The 22,868-nt window shown below is 50.9% G+C and overlaps 1 protein-coding gene across 4 annotated transcripts in view; it reads left to right on the top strand.

Annotated features, from left to right (window-relative positions):
- Positions 1 to 22,868, top strand: part of AP3D1 (adaptor related protein complex 3 subunit delta 1) — a 47,187-nt gene that overhangs the window by 4,126 nt on the left and 20,193 nt on the right. For all 4 annotated transcript variants that reach the window (XM_060094691.1, XM_060094690.1, XM_060094689.1 and 1 more), the window contains exons 2-5: positions 17,989 to 18,084; positions 18,674 to 18,754; positions 19,790 to 19,870; positions 22,190 to 22,297. In XM_060094691.1, the coding sequence (XP_059950674.1) occupies positions 17,989 to 18,084; positions 18,674 to 18,754; positions 19,790 to 19,870; positions 22,190 to 22,297 (366 nt within the window). The remainder of the gene's footprint in view (positions 1 to 17,988; positions 18,085 to 18,673; positions 18,755 to 19,789; positions 19,871 to 22,189; positions 22,298 to 22,868) is intronic.

Genomic DNA, 22,868 nt, shown 5'->3' with positions numbered 1-22,868 from the left:
ACTCTTAGTTGCAGCATGCATGTGGGATCTGACCAGGGATTGAACCCAGACGCCCTGCGTTGGGAGCACAGAGTCCTGTCTACCGCACCGCCAGGGAAGTCCCCTGAACTTTGTTTTTATTTATTTGTTTTAAAAATTTTTAAATTTTGTTTATTTTTTTGGCTGTGTCGGGTGTTCGTCGTGGTGCATGGGCTCAGTGGTTACGGCGCGTGGGCTTAGTTGCCCCGTAGCATGTGGGATTTTAGTTCCCCGACCAGGGATCGAACCTGCATCCCCTGTGTTGGAAGGCGAATTCTCAACCACTGGACCACCAGGGAAGTCCCGAAGTTTCTGAACTTTAAAAAATTCAGTTTTAATTGTGTATGGTCGGCAGTGTGTATCTGCAGGTTCTGTATTTGCCAATTGTGGATTGAAAGTATTTTTTAAAAAATTCCAGAAAGTTTCGGGACTTCCCCGGTGGTCCAGTGGTTAGGACTCCACGCTCCCAACGCAGGGGGCCTGGGTTCGATCCCTAGTCAGGGAACTAGGATTCCGCACGAAGCAACGAAGATCCTGCGTGTTGCAACGAACACCTGGCACAGCCAAATAAATAAGTAAGTAAATATTTTTTAAAGCATATATCATATATATGCTTTTACATACATTAAACACATTTTTAAAAGATTTCCAAAAAAAAAAATTCCAGGAAGTTTCAAAAAGCAAGACTTGAATTTGCTGAACACAGGCAACCAGTTACACAGCACTTGCATTGTATCAGGTACTGTAAGTCATCTAGAGATGAATTAAAGTGTACTGGAGGCTGTGTGCACGTTGTATGCAAGTCTGCACCATTTTATACAAGGGACTTGAGCGTCTGAGGATTTCGGTGTCTTCGGGGGCCCTGGAACCAATCCCCTACAGATAACAAGGGGTGAGACTGTAGAGAGATATTTTGAAATTGGGTATAATCTGGGATTAAGAGGGAACTGTGTGAAGTGCTGATATTCTAGTGCTTCTGACCTCAAGAAGGGCAATTTCCTGGGGTTCATCCTGGTGCCGAGGTGTGTGGGGCTCCTTGGGCTGTGCGGTGTGTGCGGGGCTGGCCCTTGCTCCGGGGACAGTGACTGAAGCACGTGTTATGTCTGGCACGGCTAAGCACTTGGTGCATTTAAGCTATTTTTGTAAGATTCCTTTTATTTTAACAGCTTCTGAGAAGAGTGAAGATAGGATGTTTAGTAAATGGGTTGTTACCCTAAGTCAGGGTCTCTCCCCCTCGGCACTGCCCACATCAGGGCTGGGTCATTCCTCTGAGGGGGGCTGGCCTGGGCGCTCTGGGGTGTGGAGCAGCATCTCTGGTCCCGCCCATCTGATACCAGGCCATGCCCAGTCTTGACAACCACAATGTCCCCAGACGTGGCCCAGTGTCCCGTGGGGGTTGGGATTGCCCAGATGAGAACCCCTGACCCAAATTGATAAAGGAAAATTTCTCAGAATTCCATAATGCTGGGCCCTTCATCCAGGCGTCCCTTGTCCCCTGTGCTGTCATTGTGTTGTTGGACCCTGTGCTATTGTGAGATGAGATGGCCTTTGTCCCTGCTCCTGTCACAGAGCTCCTGGAACTTTTGTCGTTTCCTAAGCAACAGAGGTACTAGGGGCATCCTTGTTGGGATATTCGGTCGCTGCCCCTGGTTCCTGACACTGAGCTGCTGAATCCCTTGGGGTTTCCTGGGTGATCAGAGTGTCTTTTGTTCTAATGAGATGATCCGGGGTGGGCTCCTGGGTGGGACTGGTCACCAGAAAGACCAGGCCGTGGCTTGAAGCTTCACACCCGCTCGTCTGCCAATCCTTCGGAGAGGGGAGAGGGGCTGCAGGTGGAGTTAATGATGGATCATGCCTACGTGATGAAGCCTCCATAAAAATCTAAAGTGTGAGGCTCAGGGAGGTTCTCTGTTGGTGACAGCATCCATGTGCCACGAGGACAGAAGCTCTGCCTCCTGACCCTCTGGACCCCACCCTCGCTGCCTCTTCGTCCAGCTGTTTATCTGTATCCTTTGTCGTGCCTCTCACTGTGTGATAAACTGGAAAACACGAGTAAGTGCTTGAGTAAGTGCTTCCCTGCGGAGAAGCGGGTCACAGGAACTCTGGTTTACAGCTGGCGGGTGTGTGAGGTGGGGACAGACCTGTGGCTGAGCCCTCAGCCTGTGGGGTCTGCACTGACGCCGGGCAGAGAGGGTCAGATCCGAACTGAGTTTTGGGACACCCAGCTGGTGTCAGGGAGTCGGTCATTGTGCGGGAGGCCCACACTGGATGTCAGAGTGAAGGGAAACGGGGAGGTTTCCTAAACAGCCCACAGGGTGAGTCTCCTAGATTTGTGTGTTTTTTTAGAACTCTTGTTAGTTGTGAAGTGTATAATGCACATTTGTACAGCTTAAGTATCATGATAATTATGCTAAGTTTTCCGAGGGTAACTTCCTTGCCTTGCTTATAGTTTTGTCCCTTAAATGTCCCTGAACGTCTCGCTTACTTCTGCTTGCAGGCTGGTGTCAGTGGCCGCCTCTCTCTCTCGCTGCTGCGGGGAAGGGCCACGGTGGCTTGTTCGCTTTGGTCGCCGGCAGGGGTCTGCTGTGGTTGATTTATCCTTCGGACTGTTGCCGGACCTCTGGGTTGTTTCCCGCCTGGGGCATTTGGTGAAGCGCCCTGCGTGGGAGGGCGGTCACCGCAGCAGCATGGGCAGGAGCAGCCTTGGCCTCCAGGGCATCGTCGCGCCCACTAGAAGCGCTCCTGTGGCTCCCGTTCCCAGCAGCAGCCACCGGGGCCTCGCCTGCCTTTACTCTTTCCTCGGCGTAGTGCCACCTGCAGCCTTCGTGATGCTGTCTGCCTGAGCCTCCGTGCCCGAGTCTGGGCGCTGGTGCCCGACAAGACCAGAACGGAGGATTCGTGGCGGCACCTTGGTCAGGCCGAGCCTCGGGAGACAGCGAGGGGGGCGTGCCCGTCCTGCCTGTGCCCACTGCGGACCCGGGCACAGCCGGGGGGGCCTGGGACTCGGCCACGGATCGGCTGTGGGGCTGCAGTCAAGCCTCAAGCTTCCCGACCTTCGACCCCCAGCCCGTCCCCCAAGCAGAGCTCCCAGCATAAGGCTCTCAGCTCTCCCTGACTTGGAGGAGTTATTCACAGGGCACAGTCCGGGCAGGGCGCAGTTGGTGGCCAGGCTGTGGGCGGTGGCAGTTGTGAGGACCAAGTCTGTAGTGGGCTGTGTCTGTGCGGGTCACCAGCCCCTGAGAATGGCCATTTGCATAACAATTCTAGGAGGTTGAAAGGCAGGAGGGGGGAATTCCCGGTGGTGCTGTGGTTAGGACTCCGCGTTTTCACTGTGGTCGGGGAACTAAGATCCCACAAGCCGTGCGGTGTGGCCAAAAGTATTAAACAACAACAAAAAAAAACAAGGAAGGAATGGTGACCTAGGTAGGCTCGATGCTGGGGTGCCCCCTTGGCACCGTGGACTCTGGGGCCTGCTCATCCCCTGGGGAGCGGCTGTCCTGGGCGCTGGGGTGTGGAGCAGCCTCCCCGGCCCCACCCACTACCTGCCAGACCCTCCAGTCTGAGAACCAGGGACGTCCCAGGTGTGGCCCGGCGTCCCCTGGGGGCACGGCCGCAGAGCTGAGAGCCTTTGCGCTGGGAGCTCTGCTGGGGGTGGGGGGTGGGATTCGAAGGTCGGGAAGCCTGAGACTTGACTGCGGCCCCATGGCCAAGTCCCGGGCCCCCCGGCTGTGCCCGGGTCCGCAGTGGGCACAGGCAGGACGGGCGCACCCCCCTCGCTGTCTCCCGAGGCTCGGCCCCCACAGCGTGCCACCATGAATCCTCCGATCTGCTCTTGTCGGCACCAGCGCTTACTTGGGGGCAGAGGCTCAGGGTGAGTCCTGGCGTCACCATCGCCGTCCACTGCCGGGGGACCCCGGCGCTGAGGGTCTCCTCCTCCTCCACTGGAGTGACTCGGGCCCTGAAGGCCACTGCTGGGCCGGGTCTCCGGGCCGCTGTCGCCCTGCAGGGAGGATGGTTGCCACTCCGGTGTAGACTAGTGCTGTGAACATTTGCAGAACCAGAGGCGCAGGCCCGTCGGGTCACGTGTCGTCAAATAACGTCTTTCCATTCTGGTGGCACTGAAGTGGTTTTTCTCTGTGTGGCTTTATTGAGACAGTATGGTTTATATAGCTTAGCATCCACCTGCTTGAAGTGTGAAATTCAGTGAAGGTTTTAGTGTATTTACAAAAACGCGCAGCCGTCAGCATGATCTACCTTTACATTTTCGTCACCCCACCAGAGATGCTGTGCCCACTCTACAGTCCCCATTTCCCCTCCTGCAGCCCCCGGCCCCCACCCATCTGCTTCTGTCTCTGCCGAGGTGCGGCTCCAGTCCGAGCCGAGGGCGACTGGGTGACGAGAAGGGCCATGATTGGCCGTCAGGAGCTGCTTGACATGCCTGCGTGGGGTCCCGGGGGCTGAGCGCGGGGACGAGGGGCTCGTGGGGTGGACTGGGTGGCAGTGGTCTGGATGGGCTGTCTGGTCTCTGTCCGTTGCACTGCTCAGCACCGTGCCCTGGCTGTGTTCGTTGCTGGGATGGTGAAGGGTCCTGACCCCAGGGTGGGCCTCAGCTTGGGCTTCTGCAGGAGGCCTGGCTCTTCAGGCTGCAGAGGTGCCGGTGCCCATGCCCAGCCAGGTGAGCACAGGACAGTGCCCTCCTTGCGGGTCCTGCTTGCATCTCGTCAGGAGACGTTCTCTCGTCTCGACACTGACTCGCCTACGTCTCTGGGTTAAAATGTTAATATTTTCTTGTGGAAGCAATGGTCGTAGGTGGCAGCTGGGTGGTTCTTGGCAAGGTGGATGGAATAATGGGGAGAGCCCTCCCTGGTCGTGTATCATAACGACTTCTGAAATGTTTCTGGTCTGACACTGGCATGCCCTGGAAATGCTGCTGTCGTTACACCCATCTCTGGCGGCGGCGGTGGTGGTGGTCTCAACCCGTCCAAGCCCCAGAAGGCCTGAGCACTGCTGGCGCTGGTGCTCATGAGAGCAGGGTGCTGGGGCTCTGGGTCCCGAGCCAGGGCGTCTGCGAGCAGCTCTGGGTGGTGGCAGGACCGGCATGTCGGGATGATCCGGAGAGCACCTCTGGAAGACGGCAGGGGACGAGGCAGCAGAGATGATGCCGCCCACATTGTGGACGGAGAATCCAGATGATGCAGTGTCCCTCAGCACTAAGAAGAAAGCCATCAAGCCACGGAAGACACGCAGGAACCCTAAACGCACATGACCGAGAGGAAGAAGCCAGTCTGTAAAGGCTACACACTGTGATTCCAACTCTGGGACATTCTAGAAAAGGCAGGACTCTGGAGCCAGGGGAAGGATCAATGGTGCGAGGATTGGGGGGAGGAGGGATGAATGGGCGGGGCACAGAGGGGTTTTAGGGCAGTGAAACTACGCTGTGTGACTCCGTAACGGTGGATGCGGGTCAGTGTATGTGTGTGCAAGCCCACAAACTAGTGAACCTCTGTCAGCTGTGGCTGCTGGGTGATAACAATGTGTCCGTGTAGGTTCATCGGTTGTAACACACATCACACTGGTGGGGGATACTGCTAGTGGGGACGCTGTGCACACGTGGGGCGGGGGGTGGGAAACCTCTGCCTCCCAGTCAGCTTTGCTGTGAACCCGAATCTCTTAAAAAGATGTCTAAAAGAAAAGTCCAGGGCTTCCCTGGTGGTGCAGTGGTTGAGAGTCCGCCTGCCGATGCAGGGGACGCGGGTTCGCGCCCCGGTCCGGGGAGATCCCACATGCCGCGGAGCGGCTGGGCCCATGAGCCATGGCCGCTGAGCCTGCGCGTCCGGAGCCTGTGCTCCGCAGGGGGAGGGGCCACAACAGTGAGAGGCCCGCGTACCGCAAAAAAAAAAAAGAAAAGTCCAGGGTCCAGCTGTGTGGAGTTGCAGCCTGCCAGCACCTCAGGGTCAACGGCAGCTTCTCTGGGCCTCAGTCCTCGAAGTCTGACTCCACTCCTCTGGGAGGGCCTGGGGATCCTGGGGATTTTTAAGTGTTCCAGGGAACTCTGCTGAGCAGGCAGTATTGAAATGGCTGTTTTATTATAGCTGCCGGGTTCATATATGAGGGAAGGTTGTATCCTTTGTTCTCAGGTAAATTCTGAATCACACATCCGTTTCAGTACTGTTTGCTCTGTGGTGAAGTGTGACCCTGCTCAGAACAGGCCAAGGTGTTTGAAAATGTCGTCATGCTTGCATCTCCACCTTCTTTTTTTTGAAAACAGTGTCAGTGATACGTGTTAGCTATTTATACTTTAGATCTTAAAATATTTCTATTTCATGTTTTTGGTACAGACAGGCCTTATTTTTTTGCACTTCGCTTTGTTGTGCTTCGCAGATACTGCGTTTTTCACAAATGGAAGGTCTGTGGCGACCCTGCAGGGAGCACGCGTGTTGCTGCCATTTTTCCAACAGGATATGCTCACTTCCTGTCTCTGTGTCACATTTTGGTAATTCTCACAAGTTTTCAGACTATCTCATTATTACGTGATGGTGATCTGTAGTCTGTGAAATCTGATGTTAACTCTTGTGGTTGTTTTGGGATTCCATGAACCTCGCCCATGTAAGACGTGACATAATCGATTGTTGAAATGACAACAAAGCATTTAGAATATTATATAACTTAGTTGATTAAGGGTTTAAGGGCATTGACTCCAACTGTGAAGGAAGTTCTCCTGCTGCGGGTAAAATGCCATCAAACAGTATCGGACGCCACGGAGAAACGTTCGTGAGAGGAAGAGGCCACCAATACGGCAGACTTCATTGTCTTATTTTAAGAAATGACCACGGCCGCCCTGTCCACAGCATCGGGGCAGGACCCGCCACCAGCAAAAAGATGATGACTCGCTAGGAATTCCCTGGCGGTCCAGTGGTTAGGACTACTTGGCGCCTTCACTGCTGAGGGTGCAGGTTCAATCCCTGGTCGGGGAACTCAGATCCTGCCCCCCGCGCCCCCCCCCCCAAAAAAAAGATGGCTTGCTGAAGGCTCAGATGATGGTTAGCGTTTGTTAGCAATAAAGTAATTTTAATTAAGGTGTGTATGTTGTTTTTTTAAGACATAACGCTACTGCACACCTGGCCGACTACAGAACAGTGTAAACGTAACTTTTATGTGTGACTGTGATATTCACTGTATTGAGGTGGTCTGGAACCCTCCCTACAGAATCTCTGAGGTCCGCTTGTATAATTTCCTGGATCTAGATCATGACTGTATACCTTGGCCATTTTTTTTTCTTTTTTTGTGAAAAGGAGAGTAAATAGTTCTTTGTTAACAATGCTGTGTGTAAATAGACTGCAAAGACTAATCATTCTCTCCCACGTTCCTTACTTTTTAACTTCATGTGTGTAACTATGTTTTAGATAAATATTTAAATACTCCCAAGGGAATATGAAACATTATTTTATTTATTTATTTATTTAAACATCTTTGTTGAAGTATAATTGCTTTACAGTGGTGTGTTAGTTTCTGCCGTACAGCAAAGTGAATCAGCTGTATGTGCACGTATATCCCCATATCCCCTCGCTCTTGCGTCTCCCTCCCACCCTCCCTATCCCACCCCTCTAGGTGGTCACAAAGCACCAAGCTGATCTCCCTGTGCTATGCGGCTGCTTCCCACTAGCTAGCTATTTTACATTTGGTAGTATATATATGTCCATGCCACTCTCTCACTTCATCCCAGCTTACCCTTCCCCCTCCCCATGTCCTCCAGTCCATTCTCTACGTCTGCGTCTTTATTCCTGTCCTGGCCCTAGGTTCATGAGAACCATTTTTATTTTTAGAGTCCAAATATATGTGTTAGCATACGGTATTTGTTTTTCTCTTTCTGACTTACTTCACTCTGTATGACAGACTCTAGGTCCATCCACCTCACTACAAATAACTCAGTTTCGTTTCTTTTTATGGCTGAGTAATATTCCATTGTATATATGTGCCACATCTTCTTTATCCATTCATCTGTCGATGGACACTTAGGTTGTTTCCATCTCCTGGCTATTGTAAATAGAGCTGCAATGAACATTGTGTGGTACATGACTCTTTCTGAATTATGGTTTTTTCAGGGTATATGCCCAGTAGTGGGATTGCTGGGTCATATGGTAGTTCTGTTTTTAGTTTTTTAAGGAACCTCCACACTGTTCTCTGTAGTGGCTGTATCAATTTACATTCCCACCAACAGTGTAAGAGGATTCCCTTTTCTCCACACCCTGTCCAGCATTTGCTGTTTGTAGATTTTTTGATGATGGCCGTTCTGACTGGCGTGAGGTGGTACCTAATTGTAGTTTTGATTTGCATTTCTCTAATGATTAGTGATGTTGAGCATCTTTTCATGTGTTTGTTGGCAATCTGTATATCTTCTTTGGAGAAATGTCTGTTTAGGTATTCTGCCCATTTTTTGGACTGGGTTTTTTTTTTTTTTTATATTGAGCTGCATTAGCTGCATGTATATTTTGGAGATTAATCCTTTGTCAGTTGCTTTATTTGCAAATATTTTCTCCCATTCTGAGGGTTGTCTTTTTGTCTTGTTTATGGTTTCCTTTGCTGTGCAAAAGCTTTTAAGTTTCATTAGGTCCCATTTGTTTATTTTTGGTTTTATTTCCATTTTTCTAGGAGGTGGGTCTAAAAGGATCTTGCTGTGATTTATGTCATAGAGTGTTCTGCCTGTGTTTTCCTCTAAGAGTTTTAGAGTGTCTGGCCTTACATTTAGGTCCTTAATCCATTTTGAGTTTATTTTTCTGTATGGTGTTAGGAAGTGTTCTAATTTCATTTTTTTACATGTAGCTGCCCAGTTTTCCCAGCACCACTTATTGAAGAGGCTGTCTTTTCTCCATTGTATACTCTTGCCTCCTTTATCAAAGATAAGGTGACCATATGTGTGTGGGTTTATCTCTGGGCTTTCTATCCTGTTCCATTGATCTATATTTCTGTTTTTGTGCCATTACCATACTGTCTTGATTACTGTAGCTTTGGAGTATAGTCTAAAGTCAGGGAGCCTTATTCCTCCAGCTCCATTTTTCTTTCTCAAGATTGTTTTGGCTATTTGTGGTCTTCTCTGTTTCCATACAAATTGTGCAGTTTTTTGTTCTAGTTCTGTGAAAAATGCCATTGGTAGTTTGATAAGGATTGGACTGAGTCTGTAGATTGCTTTGGGTGGTACAGTCATTTTCGCAGTGTTGATTCTTCCAATCCAAGAACATGGTATATCTCTCCATCTGTTTGTATCATCTTTAATTTCTTTCATCAGTGTCTCATAGTTTTCTGCATACAGGTCTTTTGTCTCCTTAGGTAGGTTTATTCCTAGGTATTTTATTCTTTTTGTTGCATTGGTAAATGGGAGTGTTTCCTTAATTTCTCTTTCAGATTTTTCATTATTAGTATATAGGAATGCAAGAGATTTCTGTGGATTAATTTTGTATCCTGCTACTCTACCAAATTCATTGATTAGCTCTAGTAGTTTTCTGGTAGCATCTTTAGGATTTTCTATGTATAGTATCATGTCATCTGTAAACAGTGACAGTTTTACTTCATATTTTCCAATTTGGATTCCTTTTATTTCTTTTTCTTCTCTGCTGTGGCTAAAACTTCCAAAACTATGTTGAATAATAGTGGTGAGAGTGGGCAACCTTGTCTTGTTCCTGACCTTAGGGGAAATGGTTTCAGTTTTCCACCATTGGGAATGATGTTGTTTGTGGGTTTGTCATATATGGCCTTTATTATGTTGAGGTAGTTTCCCTCTGTGCCTACTTTCTGGAGAATTTTTATCATAAATAGGTGTTGAATTTTGTCAAAAGCTTTTTCTGCATCTATTGAGATTATCATATGGTTTTTATCCTTCAGTTTGTTCATGTGGTGTCTCACAGTGATTGATTTGGGTATATTGAAGAATCCTTGCATTCCTGGCATAAACCCCACTTGATCATGGTGTATGGTCCTTTTAATGTGCTGTTGGATTCTGTTTGGTAGTATTTTGTTGAGGATTTTTGCATCTGTGCTCATCAGTGATATTGGCCTGTAGTATTCTTTTTTAAAAAAAATTTTTTTTTTTAAACCCACATTTGTTTATTCATTTATTTTTGGCTGTGTTGGTTCTTCATTTCTGTGCGAGGGCTTTCTCTAGTTGTGGCAAGCGGGGGGTCACTCTTCATCACGGTGCTCGGGCCTCTCACTATCAAGGCCTCTTTTGTTGCTGGAGCACAGGCTGCAGACGCGCAGGCTCAGTAGCTGTGGCTCACGGGCCCAGTTGCTCCGCGGCATGTGGGATCTTCCCAGACCAGGGCTCGAACCTGTATCCCCTGCATTAGCAGGCAGATTCTCAACCACTGCGCCACCAGGGAAGCCCCGGCCTGTAGTATTCTTTTGTGACATCTTTGTCTGGTTTTGGTATCAGGGTGATGGTGGCCTCGTAGAATGAGTTTGGAAGTGTTCCTCCCTCTGCTATATTTTGGAAGAGTTTGAGAAGAATAGGTATTAGCTCTTCTCTAAATGTTTGATAGAATCCTCCTGTGGAGCCATCTGGTCCTGGGCTTTTGTTTGTTGGAAGATTTTTAATCACAGTTTCAATTTCACTGCTTGTGATTGGTCTGTTTGTATTTTCTGTTTCTTCCTGGTTCAGTCTCAGAAGGCTGTGCTTTTCTAAGAATTTGTCCATTTCTTCCAGGTTGTCCATTTTATTGGCATATAGTTGCTTGTAGTAATCTCTAAGATCCTTTGTATTTCTGCAGTGTCAGTTGTTACTTCTTTTTCATTTCTAATTCTGTTGATTTGAGTCTTCTCCCTTTTTTTTTTTTTGATGAGTGTGGCTAATGGTTTATCAATTTTGTTTATCTTCTCAGAGCCAGCTTTTAATTTTATTGACCTTTGCTATTGTTTCATTCATTTCTTTTTCATTGATTTCTGATCTGATCTTTATTATTTCTTTCCTTCTGCTAACTTTCGGTTTTGTTTGTTCTTCTTTCTCTAATTGCTTTAGGTGTAAGGTTAGGTTGTTTATTTGAGATTTTTCTTGTTTCTTGAGGTAGGATTGTATTGGTATAAACTTCCCTCTTAGAACTGCTTTGGCTGCGTCCCATAGGTTTTGGGTCATCATGTTTTCATTGTCATTTGTTTTGAGATATTTTTTGATTTCTTCAGTGATCTCTTGGTTATTTAGCAGTGTATTGTTTAGCCTCCATGTGTTTGTGTTTTTTACAGTTTTTTTCCTGTAATTGATATCTAGTCTCATAACATTGTGGTTGGAGAAGATACTTGATATGATTTCAATTTTCTTAAATTTACCAAGGCTTGATTTGTGACCCAAGATATGGTCTATCCTGGAGAATGTTCCATGAGCATTTGAGAAGAAAGTGTATTCTGTTGTTATTGGGTGGAATGTCCTATAAATATCAATTAAGTCCATCTTGTTTAATGTGTCATCTAAAGCTTGTGTTTCCTTATTTATTTTCATTTTGGATTATCTGTCCATTGGTGAAAGTGAGGTGTTAAAATCCCCTACTATGGGGCTTCCCTGGTGGCGCAGTGGTTGGGAGTCCGCCTGCCGATGCAGGGGACGCGGGTTCGTGCCCCGGTCCGGGAGGATCCCACATGCTGCGGAGCGGCTGGGCCCGTGGGCCATGGCCGCTGAGCCTGTGCGTCCGGAGCCTGTGCTCCGCAACGGGAGAGGCCACGGCGGGGCGAGGCCTGCGTACCACAAAAAAAAAAAAAAAAAAATCCCCTACTATTATTGTGTTACTGTCGATTTCCCCTTTTATGGCTGTTAGCATTTGCCTTATGTATTGAGGTGCTCCTATGTTGAGTGCATAAATATTTACAGTTGTATTTTCTTGGATTAATCCCTTGATCATTATGTAGTGTCCTTCCTTGTCTCTTGTAATAGTCTTTATTTTAAAGTCTATTTTGTCTGATATGAGAATTGCTAGTCCAGCTTTCTTTTGATTTCCGTTTGCATAGAATATCTTTTTCCATCCCCTCACTTTCAGTCTGTATGTGTCCCTAGGTCTGAAGTGGGTCTCTTGTAGACAGCATATATATGGGTCTTGTGTTTGTATCCATTCAGCCAGTCTGTGTCTTTTGGTTGGAGCATTTAATCCATTTACATTTAAGATAATTTTTAAAAATTAATTAATTAATTTTTGGCTGCATTGGGTCTTTGTTGCTGAGTGCAGGCTTTCTCTAGTTGCAGCAAGCAGAGTCTATTCTTCGTTGCGGTGCACGGGCTTCTCATTGCAGTGGGTTCTCTTGTGGAGCACGGGCTGTAGGTGCGCGGACTTCAGTAGTTGTGACACGTGGGCTCAGTAGTTGTGGCTCGTGGTTTCTAGAGCGCAGGCTCAGTAGTTGTAGCACACAGGCTTAGTCCCTCTGGAGCATGTGGGATCTTCCCGGACCAGGGCTCGAACCCCTGTCCCCTGCATTGGCAAGCAGATTCTTAACCACTGCGCCACCAGGGAAGCCCTAAGGTAATTATTGATATGTATGTTCGTATTACCATTTTCTGAATTGTTTTGGGTTTGTTACTGTAGATCTTTTCCTTTTCTTGTGTTTCCTGCCTAGAGAAGTTTCTTTAGCATTTGTTGTAAAGCTGGTTTGGTGGTGCTGAATTCTCTTGACTTTTGCTTATCTGTAAAGGTTTTAATTTCTCCATCAAATCTGAATGAGATCCTTGATGGGTAGAATAACCTAGGTTGTAGGTTTTTCCCTTTCATCACTTTAAATATGTCCTGCCATTCCCTTCTGGCTTGCAGAGTTTCCGCTGAAAAATCAATTGTTAACCTTATGGGCATTCCCTTGCATGTTGTTTGTTGCTTTTCCCTTGCTGCTTTCAATATTTTTTCTTTGTATTTAATCTTTGATACTTTGATTAACGTGTCTCTCAGCATGTTTCTCTTTGGGGTTATCCTGTATGGTACTACTCTCTGTGCTTCCTGGACTTGATTGACTATTTCCTTTCCCATGTTAGGGAAGTTTTTGACTATAATCTCTTCAAATATTTTCTCATATCCTTTCTTTTTCTCTTTTCTTCTGGGACCCCTGTAATTTGAATGTTGGTGCTTTAATGTTGTCCCAGAGTTCTCTGAGACTGTCTTCAATTATTTTCATTCTTTTTTCTTTGTTCTGCTCCCTGGCAGTTATTTCCACCATTTTATCTTCTGGCTCACTTATCTGTTTTTCTGCCTCAGTTATTCTGTTATTGACTCATTCTAGAGTATTTTTAATTTCAGTAGTTGTGTTGTTCATCACTGTTTGTTTGCTCTTTAGTTCTTCTAGATCCTTGTTAAATGTTTCTCGTATTTTCTCCATTCTGTTTCTGAGATTTTGGATTATCTTTACTATCATTACTCTGAATTCTTTTTCAGGTAGGTTGCCTGTTTTGTCTTTATTTATTTGGCCTTGTAGGTTTTTACCTTGCTACTTCGTCTGAAACAAATTTTTTTGTCTTTTCTTTTCTTTTTTTTTTTTTTTTTGATGGTTGGTGCTGTATTCCTGTCTTACTGATTGTCCTGAGATGTCCAGCACTGGAGTTTGCAGGTAGTTGGATAAAGCTGGGTCTTGGTGCTGAGATGAGGACCTCCGGGAAGCCTCGCTCTGATTGATATTGAATATCTGATTGATATTCCTCAGAGGTCTGAGGTTTTCTGTTAGTCCAGCAGTTTGGACTTGGAGCTCCCACCAAAGGAGCTCCGGCCTGACCTCCCACCTGGGAACCAAGATCCCGCAAGCTTTGTGGCACAGTAAGAAAAATTTAAAAAAAGAAGAAGAAAGAAAAAAAGGAGCAGTACAATATCAAAGAATAAAAAACAAAATAAAATTAGAGAGATAAAATATATATTAGGAAAAATAAAGCTATAATGGAAACAGCCAGTCGCTGGGGGTTCCTCCCGTCCCGTTAGGTGTCTGTGATCCCCCACCGGTGCCTGGTAGGTGCTCTAGTTGTGAGGAGGTGTGAATTCCACATCCTCCTAGTATGCCTTCTTGACTCCACCCTCCTGAAACATTATTTTAATATTTTACAACCCGTTCCTCCCTTTTCCTGCCTGTAGGAACCATGAGCCTGTGCACCTGTCTTATAGCTAAAAACTAGTGTTGAGGCTGGGTCTTCCTGCAGGTCAGCCACTTCCTGTGGACTCATTTGTTGCCCCCGTGGGTGCTCTGAGGTACAGGGATGTTACTCTGCCTTCATTCCTGAGGGGTGTTCTTGGATGGAGAGCCCTGGGTCTGGGGTCCTCCCACCTCTCTCAGCCTCCTGCTCCCCTGTAGCAGCACACCCTTTTCCTCTGGCTCCTCTGAAGAATTTCCCCTTACATTCAGTTTTCAGCAGTTTGCCTGTGATATGTCTGGGTGTGATTTTCTTTTATATTTCCTGTTTTGGGGGGGCGATGCTGGGCTTCTTGAAACTGTAAATTTATGTCTTTCACCAAATTTGGGGAAGTTTGAGCTGTTAGGTTTTCACATATTTTCTCTGTCCTTCCTCTCCTGGGACCCCAGTTGTACACACGCTACACCTTTGGTGTACCACAGCCTTGCCTGACTTTCCTCCCTTCAGACTGGGTGGGCCCTGTTGTTCCCCTTTCTTCTCAGCTCCAGCTCCCCGCCCAGTCCACGCAGTGCCTGTTCTACCTCAGAAATTGTTTTTCATTTCTAGGGTTTCCATCTGGTTGTTTTGTGTCACTTTCCTTTCTCTGCTGAGATTTCCTCCCTTTCAATTCATTAGGAGCATATTTTCCTTTTGGTCATGAGAGCATGGTTACAGTTGCTGTGTTGAAATCTCAGCAAATGAATGCGTTCATCATCACCATGGTCACCTCAGGGCCGGTCTTCATTGGCTGTCTTTTTTTCCTTGGGTATAGGTTATGTTTTCCTGTTTCTTTTTTTATTATTATTTTAATTAACTAATTAATTTTTGGCTGTGTTGGGTCTTTGTTGCTGCACGCAGGCTTTTCTCTGGTTGTGGCGAGCGGGGGCTACTCTTCATTGTGGTACATGACCTTTTCATTGCAGTGGCTTCTCTTGTTGCGGAGCACGGGCTCTAGGTGTGCGGGCTTCAGTCGTTATGGCTCGTGGGCTCTAGAGCGCAGGCTCAGTAGTTGTGGTGCACAGGCTTAGTTGCTCTGCGGCATGTGGGATCTTCCTGGACCAGGGCTCGAATCCGTGTCCCCTGCATTGGCAGGCGGATTCTTAACCACTGCACCACCAGGGAAGTCCTTCCTGTTTCTAATTTGAATAATTTTGGCTTGTGACCCGGACATTGTGGCTGGTATGTTGTAGACACTGGATTCTGTTGTATTCTCAGTGGAGTGTTGGTTTTGCAGAGAGGGGATGTGTTTTAGGGGGCAGTGAGCTTGTCTGGGCTGGAAGTTCAGCTCAGCCTGTCCTGCAGTGGGCAGGAGGCCACTGGAGTGCTGGGCTGTGTGCAGCGTGCGGTGGGTGTAGAGTTCACGTGAGGATGTGCCACCCCCACCCCATTCCCCCCTCACTTCCCAGCAGCTGCGTTTGCCCAGGCTGTTCCCTGCTCTGCGTGGCTCTCAGGATCAAAGCCGGGGCAGGACCAGTGGTCTCGCCTGTCCTGCGCTTCCTGGACATTTGTCTCCAAACAGTGCTGGTGGGAGGCATGGTCAGACGGTAGCTGTGCAGACATTACCGGGAGTGGACTCTGCCTGGCTTCCTGAAAGCTGAGGGGTCATTGGGCCACCTAGAAAATAGATTTGTGCAGAGAGTGCACTGTGTTGGCCATTCACCAGCGGACGGACATCTGGGCGTTGAGGGGCCAGCGTGTGTGTGTGCGTGTGTGTGCACCAGTTTGCACCTGGGACCTGCAGACCATTTCCCGCAGCGCTGGGCCTGTTCTCCCACGCTTGGGATCATCTCTCTGTTCTTTCCCTTTTGAATCATTAACAGCACATTCAGGGTGCACAAAGGGGTTATCATGCACTGGGATGGGAACTGAGGCGCCTGGGGGATTAGTAACTGGAAGCCCGTTGGAAGGATCTGGTGACCCATGTTCCAATGTCCAACTCTTGGTCATGGAACATTCATCAGACGCTCGCTGAGAGCGCTCTCAGGGTGGTGCCTTCCCTGGGAGCGTGTGCTGGGCCTACGAGTGGTCTGGGGTGACGTGGGAGGAGGGTGCAGCCACTTGGGCGAGGTCGCTGAGCTTGCCAGCCTGGCAGGTTTAGGCGATGCCACTGTTGGTGGGTGACGGGAGCATGGGGCACCACACTCCTCCCAGCCCTGAGTGACGACCGCCTCTGAGCAGGGCTGGGCTCTCCTGGGACTGCCAATGGGACTTCTGTGCGGCTCTGGGGGTGCAGCCTTGTGCCCCATGGGGCACATTCCTCACTCTGGACCGCGTGTGTTGGTACTGACCTTCTGATCAGTGTTTTAGTACAAGTGCTGGGGTAGTGAGGAAACTGAAGAGAATCGAAAAGGTGTCCACACAGGTGCCTGTGTACACACGTCCATGGCAGTGTGCGTCACGGGAGCCAGAAAGTGGGAAGGATCCAAGCCCTTGCGCTGCTGGGTGGGTGGACACGCATGATGGCAGTGCAGCCGAGCACTGACACGCTGCGGCATCTGTCACAGGGAGGCCGACGGGGCGTGCACACAGGCCCTGAGAAGCCTGCAGGAGAGGCTGCCCAGAGAAGGGCCTCAGCAAAGGGGGATCCCGAGGGGAGCCTGCGGTGCCCCTGCCAGTGTGGCTGATCCTGGGAGGAGCTGGGGGTCCCGGGGGCTGGAGGTGTTCACCCTCCCACCCCTGGCGGCTCTCACCTGCGCCCACGCCATCTGGCCTGCCTAGGCCTTAGGCGCCTCGACACTCTTCTTGGGCGGCCAGCCCCAGAGCAAACGAGAGGCCTGCGAGGGGCCCTCCCAGGGGACCCATGGGTGCTCCTGCCCACAGGGGGCAGCGCTGCACATGGGTAGTGAGCACCGGCCCTGCAGGAGCTGGAAGGCACCAGTGCGCTCACCTGGACGGGGGCACAGAGGGGTGTCAAACCAGTGGAGTTATGTGAAGCGCTGTGACAGGTGGCTGGAGGGAGGCCCCGGCGTGGCCTGTCACCTGCTGGGCCCCGGCTCCGTGATGTGCAGTATGGGGAAGGAGGATGGCTGCCCGGGCCAGTAATGAACCCGGGCCGTATGGAGGTGGACGAGAGGGGCCCAACAGGCACGGTTCCTGGGGCGGCCAGGCCCTTCTTGCTGTGGGTGCCAGTGGGGCCCCCCACATGGGTGGCCATGCTGGGCAGGGCTCCCGGGCTCCCCGGTCACAGCAGCGTGGGACCGAGGTGGACCTGCCGCCCCCGGCCACGCAGGCTGAGGGACGGGCCTTTGGCACTGGGACATGGGATCTCTTCTGGGCTTGCACTTTCTCTCGTTCACAGCTGGTTAAAGGGCTAAACTGGAGGACTAAGAACTTTGCCGTGTCTTAATGCTCTGTGTTGGAATGGTTATTCTTTTTTTTCTAAGTTTTAAAACTTTTCATCGTAAAAAATATCAGATATACACACGAGTAGGAGAAGCAGAATTCCCACAGCTCAGTGTGCCTGCTTCAGGCTAGATCAGCCCAGGCCACTCCTGTTCCCTCGCGGCCCCCTGCCCCTTGGGAGGAGAGCTTTGGGGGATCCCAGGCAGCTTATCGCACTGACAGGGCTTTTCAGGATAACAGCCTTGTTATCATTCACATACTATTCAGCTCACCCCTTTAGTATGTGTAATTCAGTGGTTTTTAGTATACTCACAGAGTTCTGTTGAATTCCAGAGCATTCCATCACCCTCCCTCTCCCCCTCCCCCAGCCCCTGACAACCAGGACTCCCCTCTGCCTCTCTGGAGTTGCCTGTTCTGGACGTTTCATCTAAATGGAATTGCACACTGTGTGACCTCTTGTGTCTGGCTTCTTTAGGTTTTAGCCAGACACTTGCAACTTTTCAGTTTTTTTTTCCTTTTAGGCAAAATATATCTCTCAGTGCATTGATGAAATCAAGCAAGAGCTGAAGCAAGACAACATTGCGGTGAAAGCAAATGCGGTCTGCAAGCTGACCTACGTGAGTGCCGGGCTGCTCGTTCTGTCAGGCCGGGTCTGGCTCCACCATCCCCCTGCTGTCTGTCCATCCATCCCACCACCACAGATGGACACCGTCCGCTCCAGGCGCCAGCCTGGGGGCACACGCCGGGCTGACTTGGGGTGGAGGGCGAGGCATGCGTGATGATCACGTGGCACAGGGCAAGCTGGGGCCCCATCCAGTGGGCCTTTCCCACGTGGAGGGGCGGGAGCGCCCCTGCTTTCACGACTCCCCTGTGGGCTGGACCCCGAAGCCTGGTGGGTGGAGCCCTGCAGTCCCTGGTTGGGGTGTGAGCCTGGGCCAGGCACCCCATGCTGGCCTCCCCTGGTCAGAGAAGGGAGATGAACGGCCTGCCTGGTTACCGGTCCTTGTGGGGAATTTTAACCCATGTAACGCTGGTATTTCAACTGCAGGTGTTTATTTATCAGGGGCATTATTTTAGTGTGTTATTAACCTGTCGCTTTGGTTTTAAACCTGAAGACTCACCTGTCAGAAGAAGAATGAATCTCCCCAGAGTGTGGGGGTGGGGAGCTGGGGCAGGTTCGTGAGAATCGGCCTCTTTCTTCCGCAGCTGCAGATGCTAGGATATGACATCAGCTGGGCTGCCTTCAACATCATAGAAGTGATGAGCGCCTCCAAGTTCACATTCAAGGTGAAGGGAACCAGCTCGCTCTGGGGCCTGAGCCCTGTCATGGGGTCCTGGGGGAGGAGGGTGTCTATCCTGTGACGCAGGCCATGCTGGGAGGGGACACAGTGACAGACACCAGCGACCCATTCCCATCACCACTTCTGTCCAGTTAGGTCTTAGCACTATTTGCATCACGTTTTTCTTTGCATTTTAAGTAGTGTCAGTGAAATTTGGGTTTGTAGGGTTGGTTATCTGTTTCGTAATACAAATTAAAGTAAATTTGTGACTTCAAAAAAATAAGCAGACACTGATCGTCTCCCCCAGAGGCCACCACTTGTCACTTGTCCCGGTGTTTCTTAGGACCCTCTGAGCGTTTTTTCTTGGCGTCTCAGCGATCCTACTCGTGCGCAGTTTGAGACATTGCTTTCTTCTTACTTGATATCATAACAAATAAGCATGTCTCCTGCTTTAGTAAATGCTCTGAAAAGCGGTTTTCAGTGCCCACAGCCCATTTGGGGGTGTCCCGTGGTTTTCCTGGCTTGGCTCAGTTTTCCTTGGGAACACACACCATGCGGCGGCTGAGGCTGTCCTGCCGACGGGTCACTGCCGAGGGCAGGTTCCCGTCCTCCTGAAGGACACAGTTGTCCTGCCTGCCGGTTACTCTTGGTGAAGAAACGAGATGCCGTATTTGCCAAAATTGGGCCAGTGCTCTGCACGTGTGCTGAAGTATCACATGCACGTGCAGGTGCGACTTTAGGTTACACTCAGCCCGAGTTTAGGCGCTTGTGATGACTTACTCCATCAGGCCGTAACAACAGCTCCCGCTGCCAAGAAGCCAGTGAGGATGCACACGTTAGTGACAGGACGTGCTTGGCAACCCCTGAAAGACACTGTGCTCCAGAGACCATACGCCTGGGACAGGGCGAGGGGTGCCCTCCTCCTGGTTTGTGACGGGCCGGCCAGGGCTGCTTAGCGTGAAGCTCAGGAGGGCTGGGTGCTTCCCTGAGGGCACCCAGTCCCCTTGTCACCCCTGACGCTTCCATTTGTTCCACTCAACAGCGAATCGGCTACCTCGCTGCTTCCCAGTGCTTTCACGAAGGGACCGACGTCATCATGCTGACCACCAACCAGATCCGCAAGGTAGGCCCCTCCTGCGGGAGCAGGTTAGCGGGCAGATGGACAGCCTTCTGCGATCCTCGGAAATGGGAAAAGGGACAGCGGGGCACGCGGGGCTTTCCTCTCTTGTATTCCCCCCTTGGCGACAGGGGCTGCCCCCTCGGTCACTCCTTTTTTCAGCCCCTTTTCCCTCTTTTGGGGGCGCCTGCTGAGGGCTCGCCCCTCCCAGCGTGGGGGCCTTTGTGCCCACTGGGTCTTGTGAGTCAGACCGGGTGCGTCTCTTGGCCCCGTGTGGTATTCTGTGCTCTGCAGGGAGCACTGAGTAGTCAGCTCCTCCTTGGCCTCAGGACTTTGAGTATCTCTTGTCTCCCGCCTTGCTGCAAGCGGTCAGAGGGGGTGTCCCACCCCAGACCCCGCATCGGACCCTGTGGCCCCGGGGCTCTCAGACGGCCAGTGCCAGGGCCGGGGCGGAGCTGTTGTGGTCGCCCCGCAGGTGGCTGGTGTCGGGGCTCCAAGCGGGCGCTGCAGGGCAGGCAGGCTGTTGGCAGTCATCTGAGGGCCCCTCCGCTAACCTGCTGGCTGACGCCCTGGGGCAGCTCCAGAGGCGCCTGCTGCTCTTGTCGGGCTCTTTGTGAATCACGCTGAGTTGGAGAGACTGTGCCATGAGGCCCTGTCTGCTCAGCCTGGGCTGGAGTGATCTTTTTTTCTTTCCCCGCATGGGGGATCTTAGTTCCCCGACCAGGGATTGAACCTGCGCCCCCTGCAGTGGAAGTGTGGAGTCCTAACCACTGGACCACCAGGGAAGTCCCTGGAGTGAATTTTAAAAGCCTGTGTTTTCGTATTGTTATCACAGTCTGGAAGGTTAACTCTTCTTTTTTTTCAGTGACTTTTTTTTCATTTATTTTTGGCTGCGTTGGGTCTTCGTTGCTTCGGGCTTTCTCTAGTTGTGGCGAGCGGGGGCTACTCTTTGTTGAGGTGCGCACGCTTCTCATTGCAGTGGCTTCTCTTGTTGCAGAGCATAGGCTCTAGGCGGGCGAGCTCAGTAGTTGTGGCACGTGGGCTTAGTTGTTCCGCAGCACGTGGGATCTTCACGGACCAGGGCTCAAACCCGTGTCCCCTGCATTGGAAGGCGGATTCGTTTTTTTTTAATTAATTTATTTATTTATTTTTGGCTGCGTTGGGTCTTCGTTGCTGCGTGCAGGCTTTCTCTAGTTGCGGCGAGCAGGGGCTACTCTTCGTTGCAGTACGTGGGCTTCTCATGGCGGTGGTTTCTCTTGTTGCGGAGCACGGGCTCTACGTGTGCGGGCTTCAGTAGTTGTGGCACATGGGCTCAGTAGTTGTGCCTCGCAGGCCCTAGAGTGCAGGCTCAGTTGTGGCACACGGGCTTAGTTGCTCCGCGGCATGTGGGATCTTCCCGGACCGGGGCTCGAACCCGTGTCCCCTGCATCGGCAGGCGGATTCTTAACCACTGCACCACCTGGAAAGTCCCTGGAAGGTTAACTCTTAAAACGTCTCTCTTGGGGCTTCCCTGGTGGCGCAGTGGTTGAGAGTTCGCCTGCCGTTGCAGGGGACACGGGTTCGTGCCCCGGTCCGGGAGGATCCCACATGCCGCGGAGCGGCTGGGCCCGTGAGCCATGGCCGCTGAGCCTGCGCGTCGGAGCCTGTGCTCCGCAACAGGAGAGGCCACAGCAGTGAGAGGCCCACGTAGCTCAAAAAAAAAAAAAAAAGTCTCTCAGTGTATCTTCTACCACATGTGTGAAGTTTGGGGAGGTTCCTCTATGTAAACAGAGTCCTCTCTTTGTGCCGAGACGGGGCTTCCGCGTCGGTTTTAGTGGGGGCACAGGCGAGTGACGTCAGAGGCTAGGGCTGATGTGCGCTTCCTGTGGCTGCTTTTCCTGCTCCCCTGAGGGGTGGAGCTCTGGTGGAAGCTTCTCTCTGCTTTGGGGAGGGGCCCAGAGGAGTCACCCCTGGCTGTAGTAGGGGAGACACCCCAATGGAAGCAGAGGTTCTCGGGTTCCACCCTGGGGGGCCCCAGCTCTGTGCCTTTGGGCGGTTGGAGCCGTCTGGCTGCACCATTTCCTCGGCCCTTGGGTTCTCCCATAGGGAAGCCGTGGGTGGCAGTGGCTCTGCCCCATTGCACTCCTGGAGCAAGGGGTGGACCTGAGACAGCCCTCCCCTTAGAGCCGTCCTGGCTCTTGCTCGGTGACAGAGCTTGGAGCTGGCTGCTTCTTGTGAGTCCTCGTCCAAGCCCGTCTCCAGACCCAGAGCAGGGCTGGCGGGCACAGCTGGGACCCAGCGAGGCGCAGTGGGCGCCTGCCTCTAACCCTCTCCCTCCCTTTCCAGGACCTGAGCAGCCCCAGCCAGTACGACACTGGCGTTGCGCTGACTGGCCTGTCCTGTTTTGTTACCCCAGATCTTGCCAGAGACTTGGCCAACGACATCATGACACTGGTGAGTCTGGGAGCGTGCCCGCCCCCCTCGGCTTTTGCTCCCTGACATGCCTGGAAAACCGAGGTTGTACTGTCATGTTGAGGGCACTTGGGTGGGCGGAAACGGCCTGGGTCCTCAGGATGAGCTGGGACACCGAGTCACCATCTCCCCTTCCATCACCTGGTGGGGCCCCACATTCACACCTCACCTCCTCTGAAATGGTCCTGCTGGGGAGGGGCGGGGGGGTCTGGCTGGGGACGATGGCCTGTCGTGAGCGCATGGCCCATCACCTGTGTTCTGAGGCATGGGTGGTGATGGCACTGGTCTTGGCAGGCAGCGTGGTCAGGTGGTTCTCCGGCCAGGAAACTTTTTATTTTCATCTGAGCAAATCTGTTGTCTGGGGCCCAGTCCATCCAAAAGGCAGAAACCCCAGCCAGCCTTGATCTCCAAGGTGGGCAAGAACTTTGTTTTGAAATGTGGACGCGCTCTTAGAAATCACAATCCTCGACTCCAATAAAAATTAATTAAAAAAATAAAAACAAAACTGGAATTGACCCTAAAAAAAAAAAAGGAAAGAAATCACGGCCCTCAG

The sequence above is a fragment of the Mesoplodon densirostris genome, chromosome 3 (assembly GCF_025265405.1).
Source record: "Mesoplodon densirostris isolate mMesDen1 chromosome 3, mMesDen1 primary haplotype, whole genome shotgun sequence".
Classification (NCBI taxonomy): domain Eukaryota; kingdom Metazoa; phylum Chordata; class Mammalia; order Artiodactyla; family Ziphiidae; genus Mesoplodon; species Mesoplodon densirostris.
This window is presented reverse-complemented; position numbering and strand designations above follow the sequence as displayed.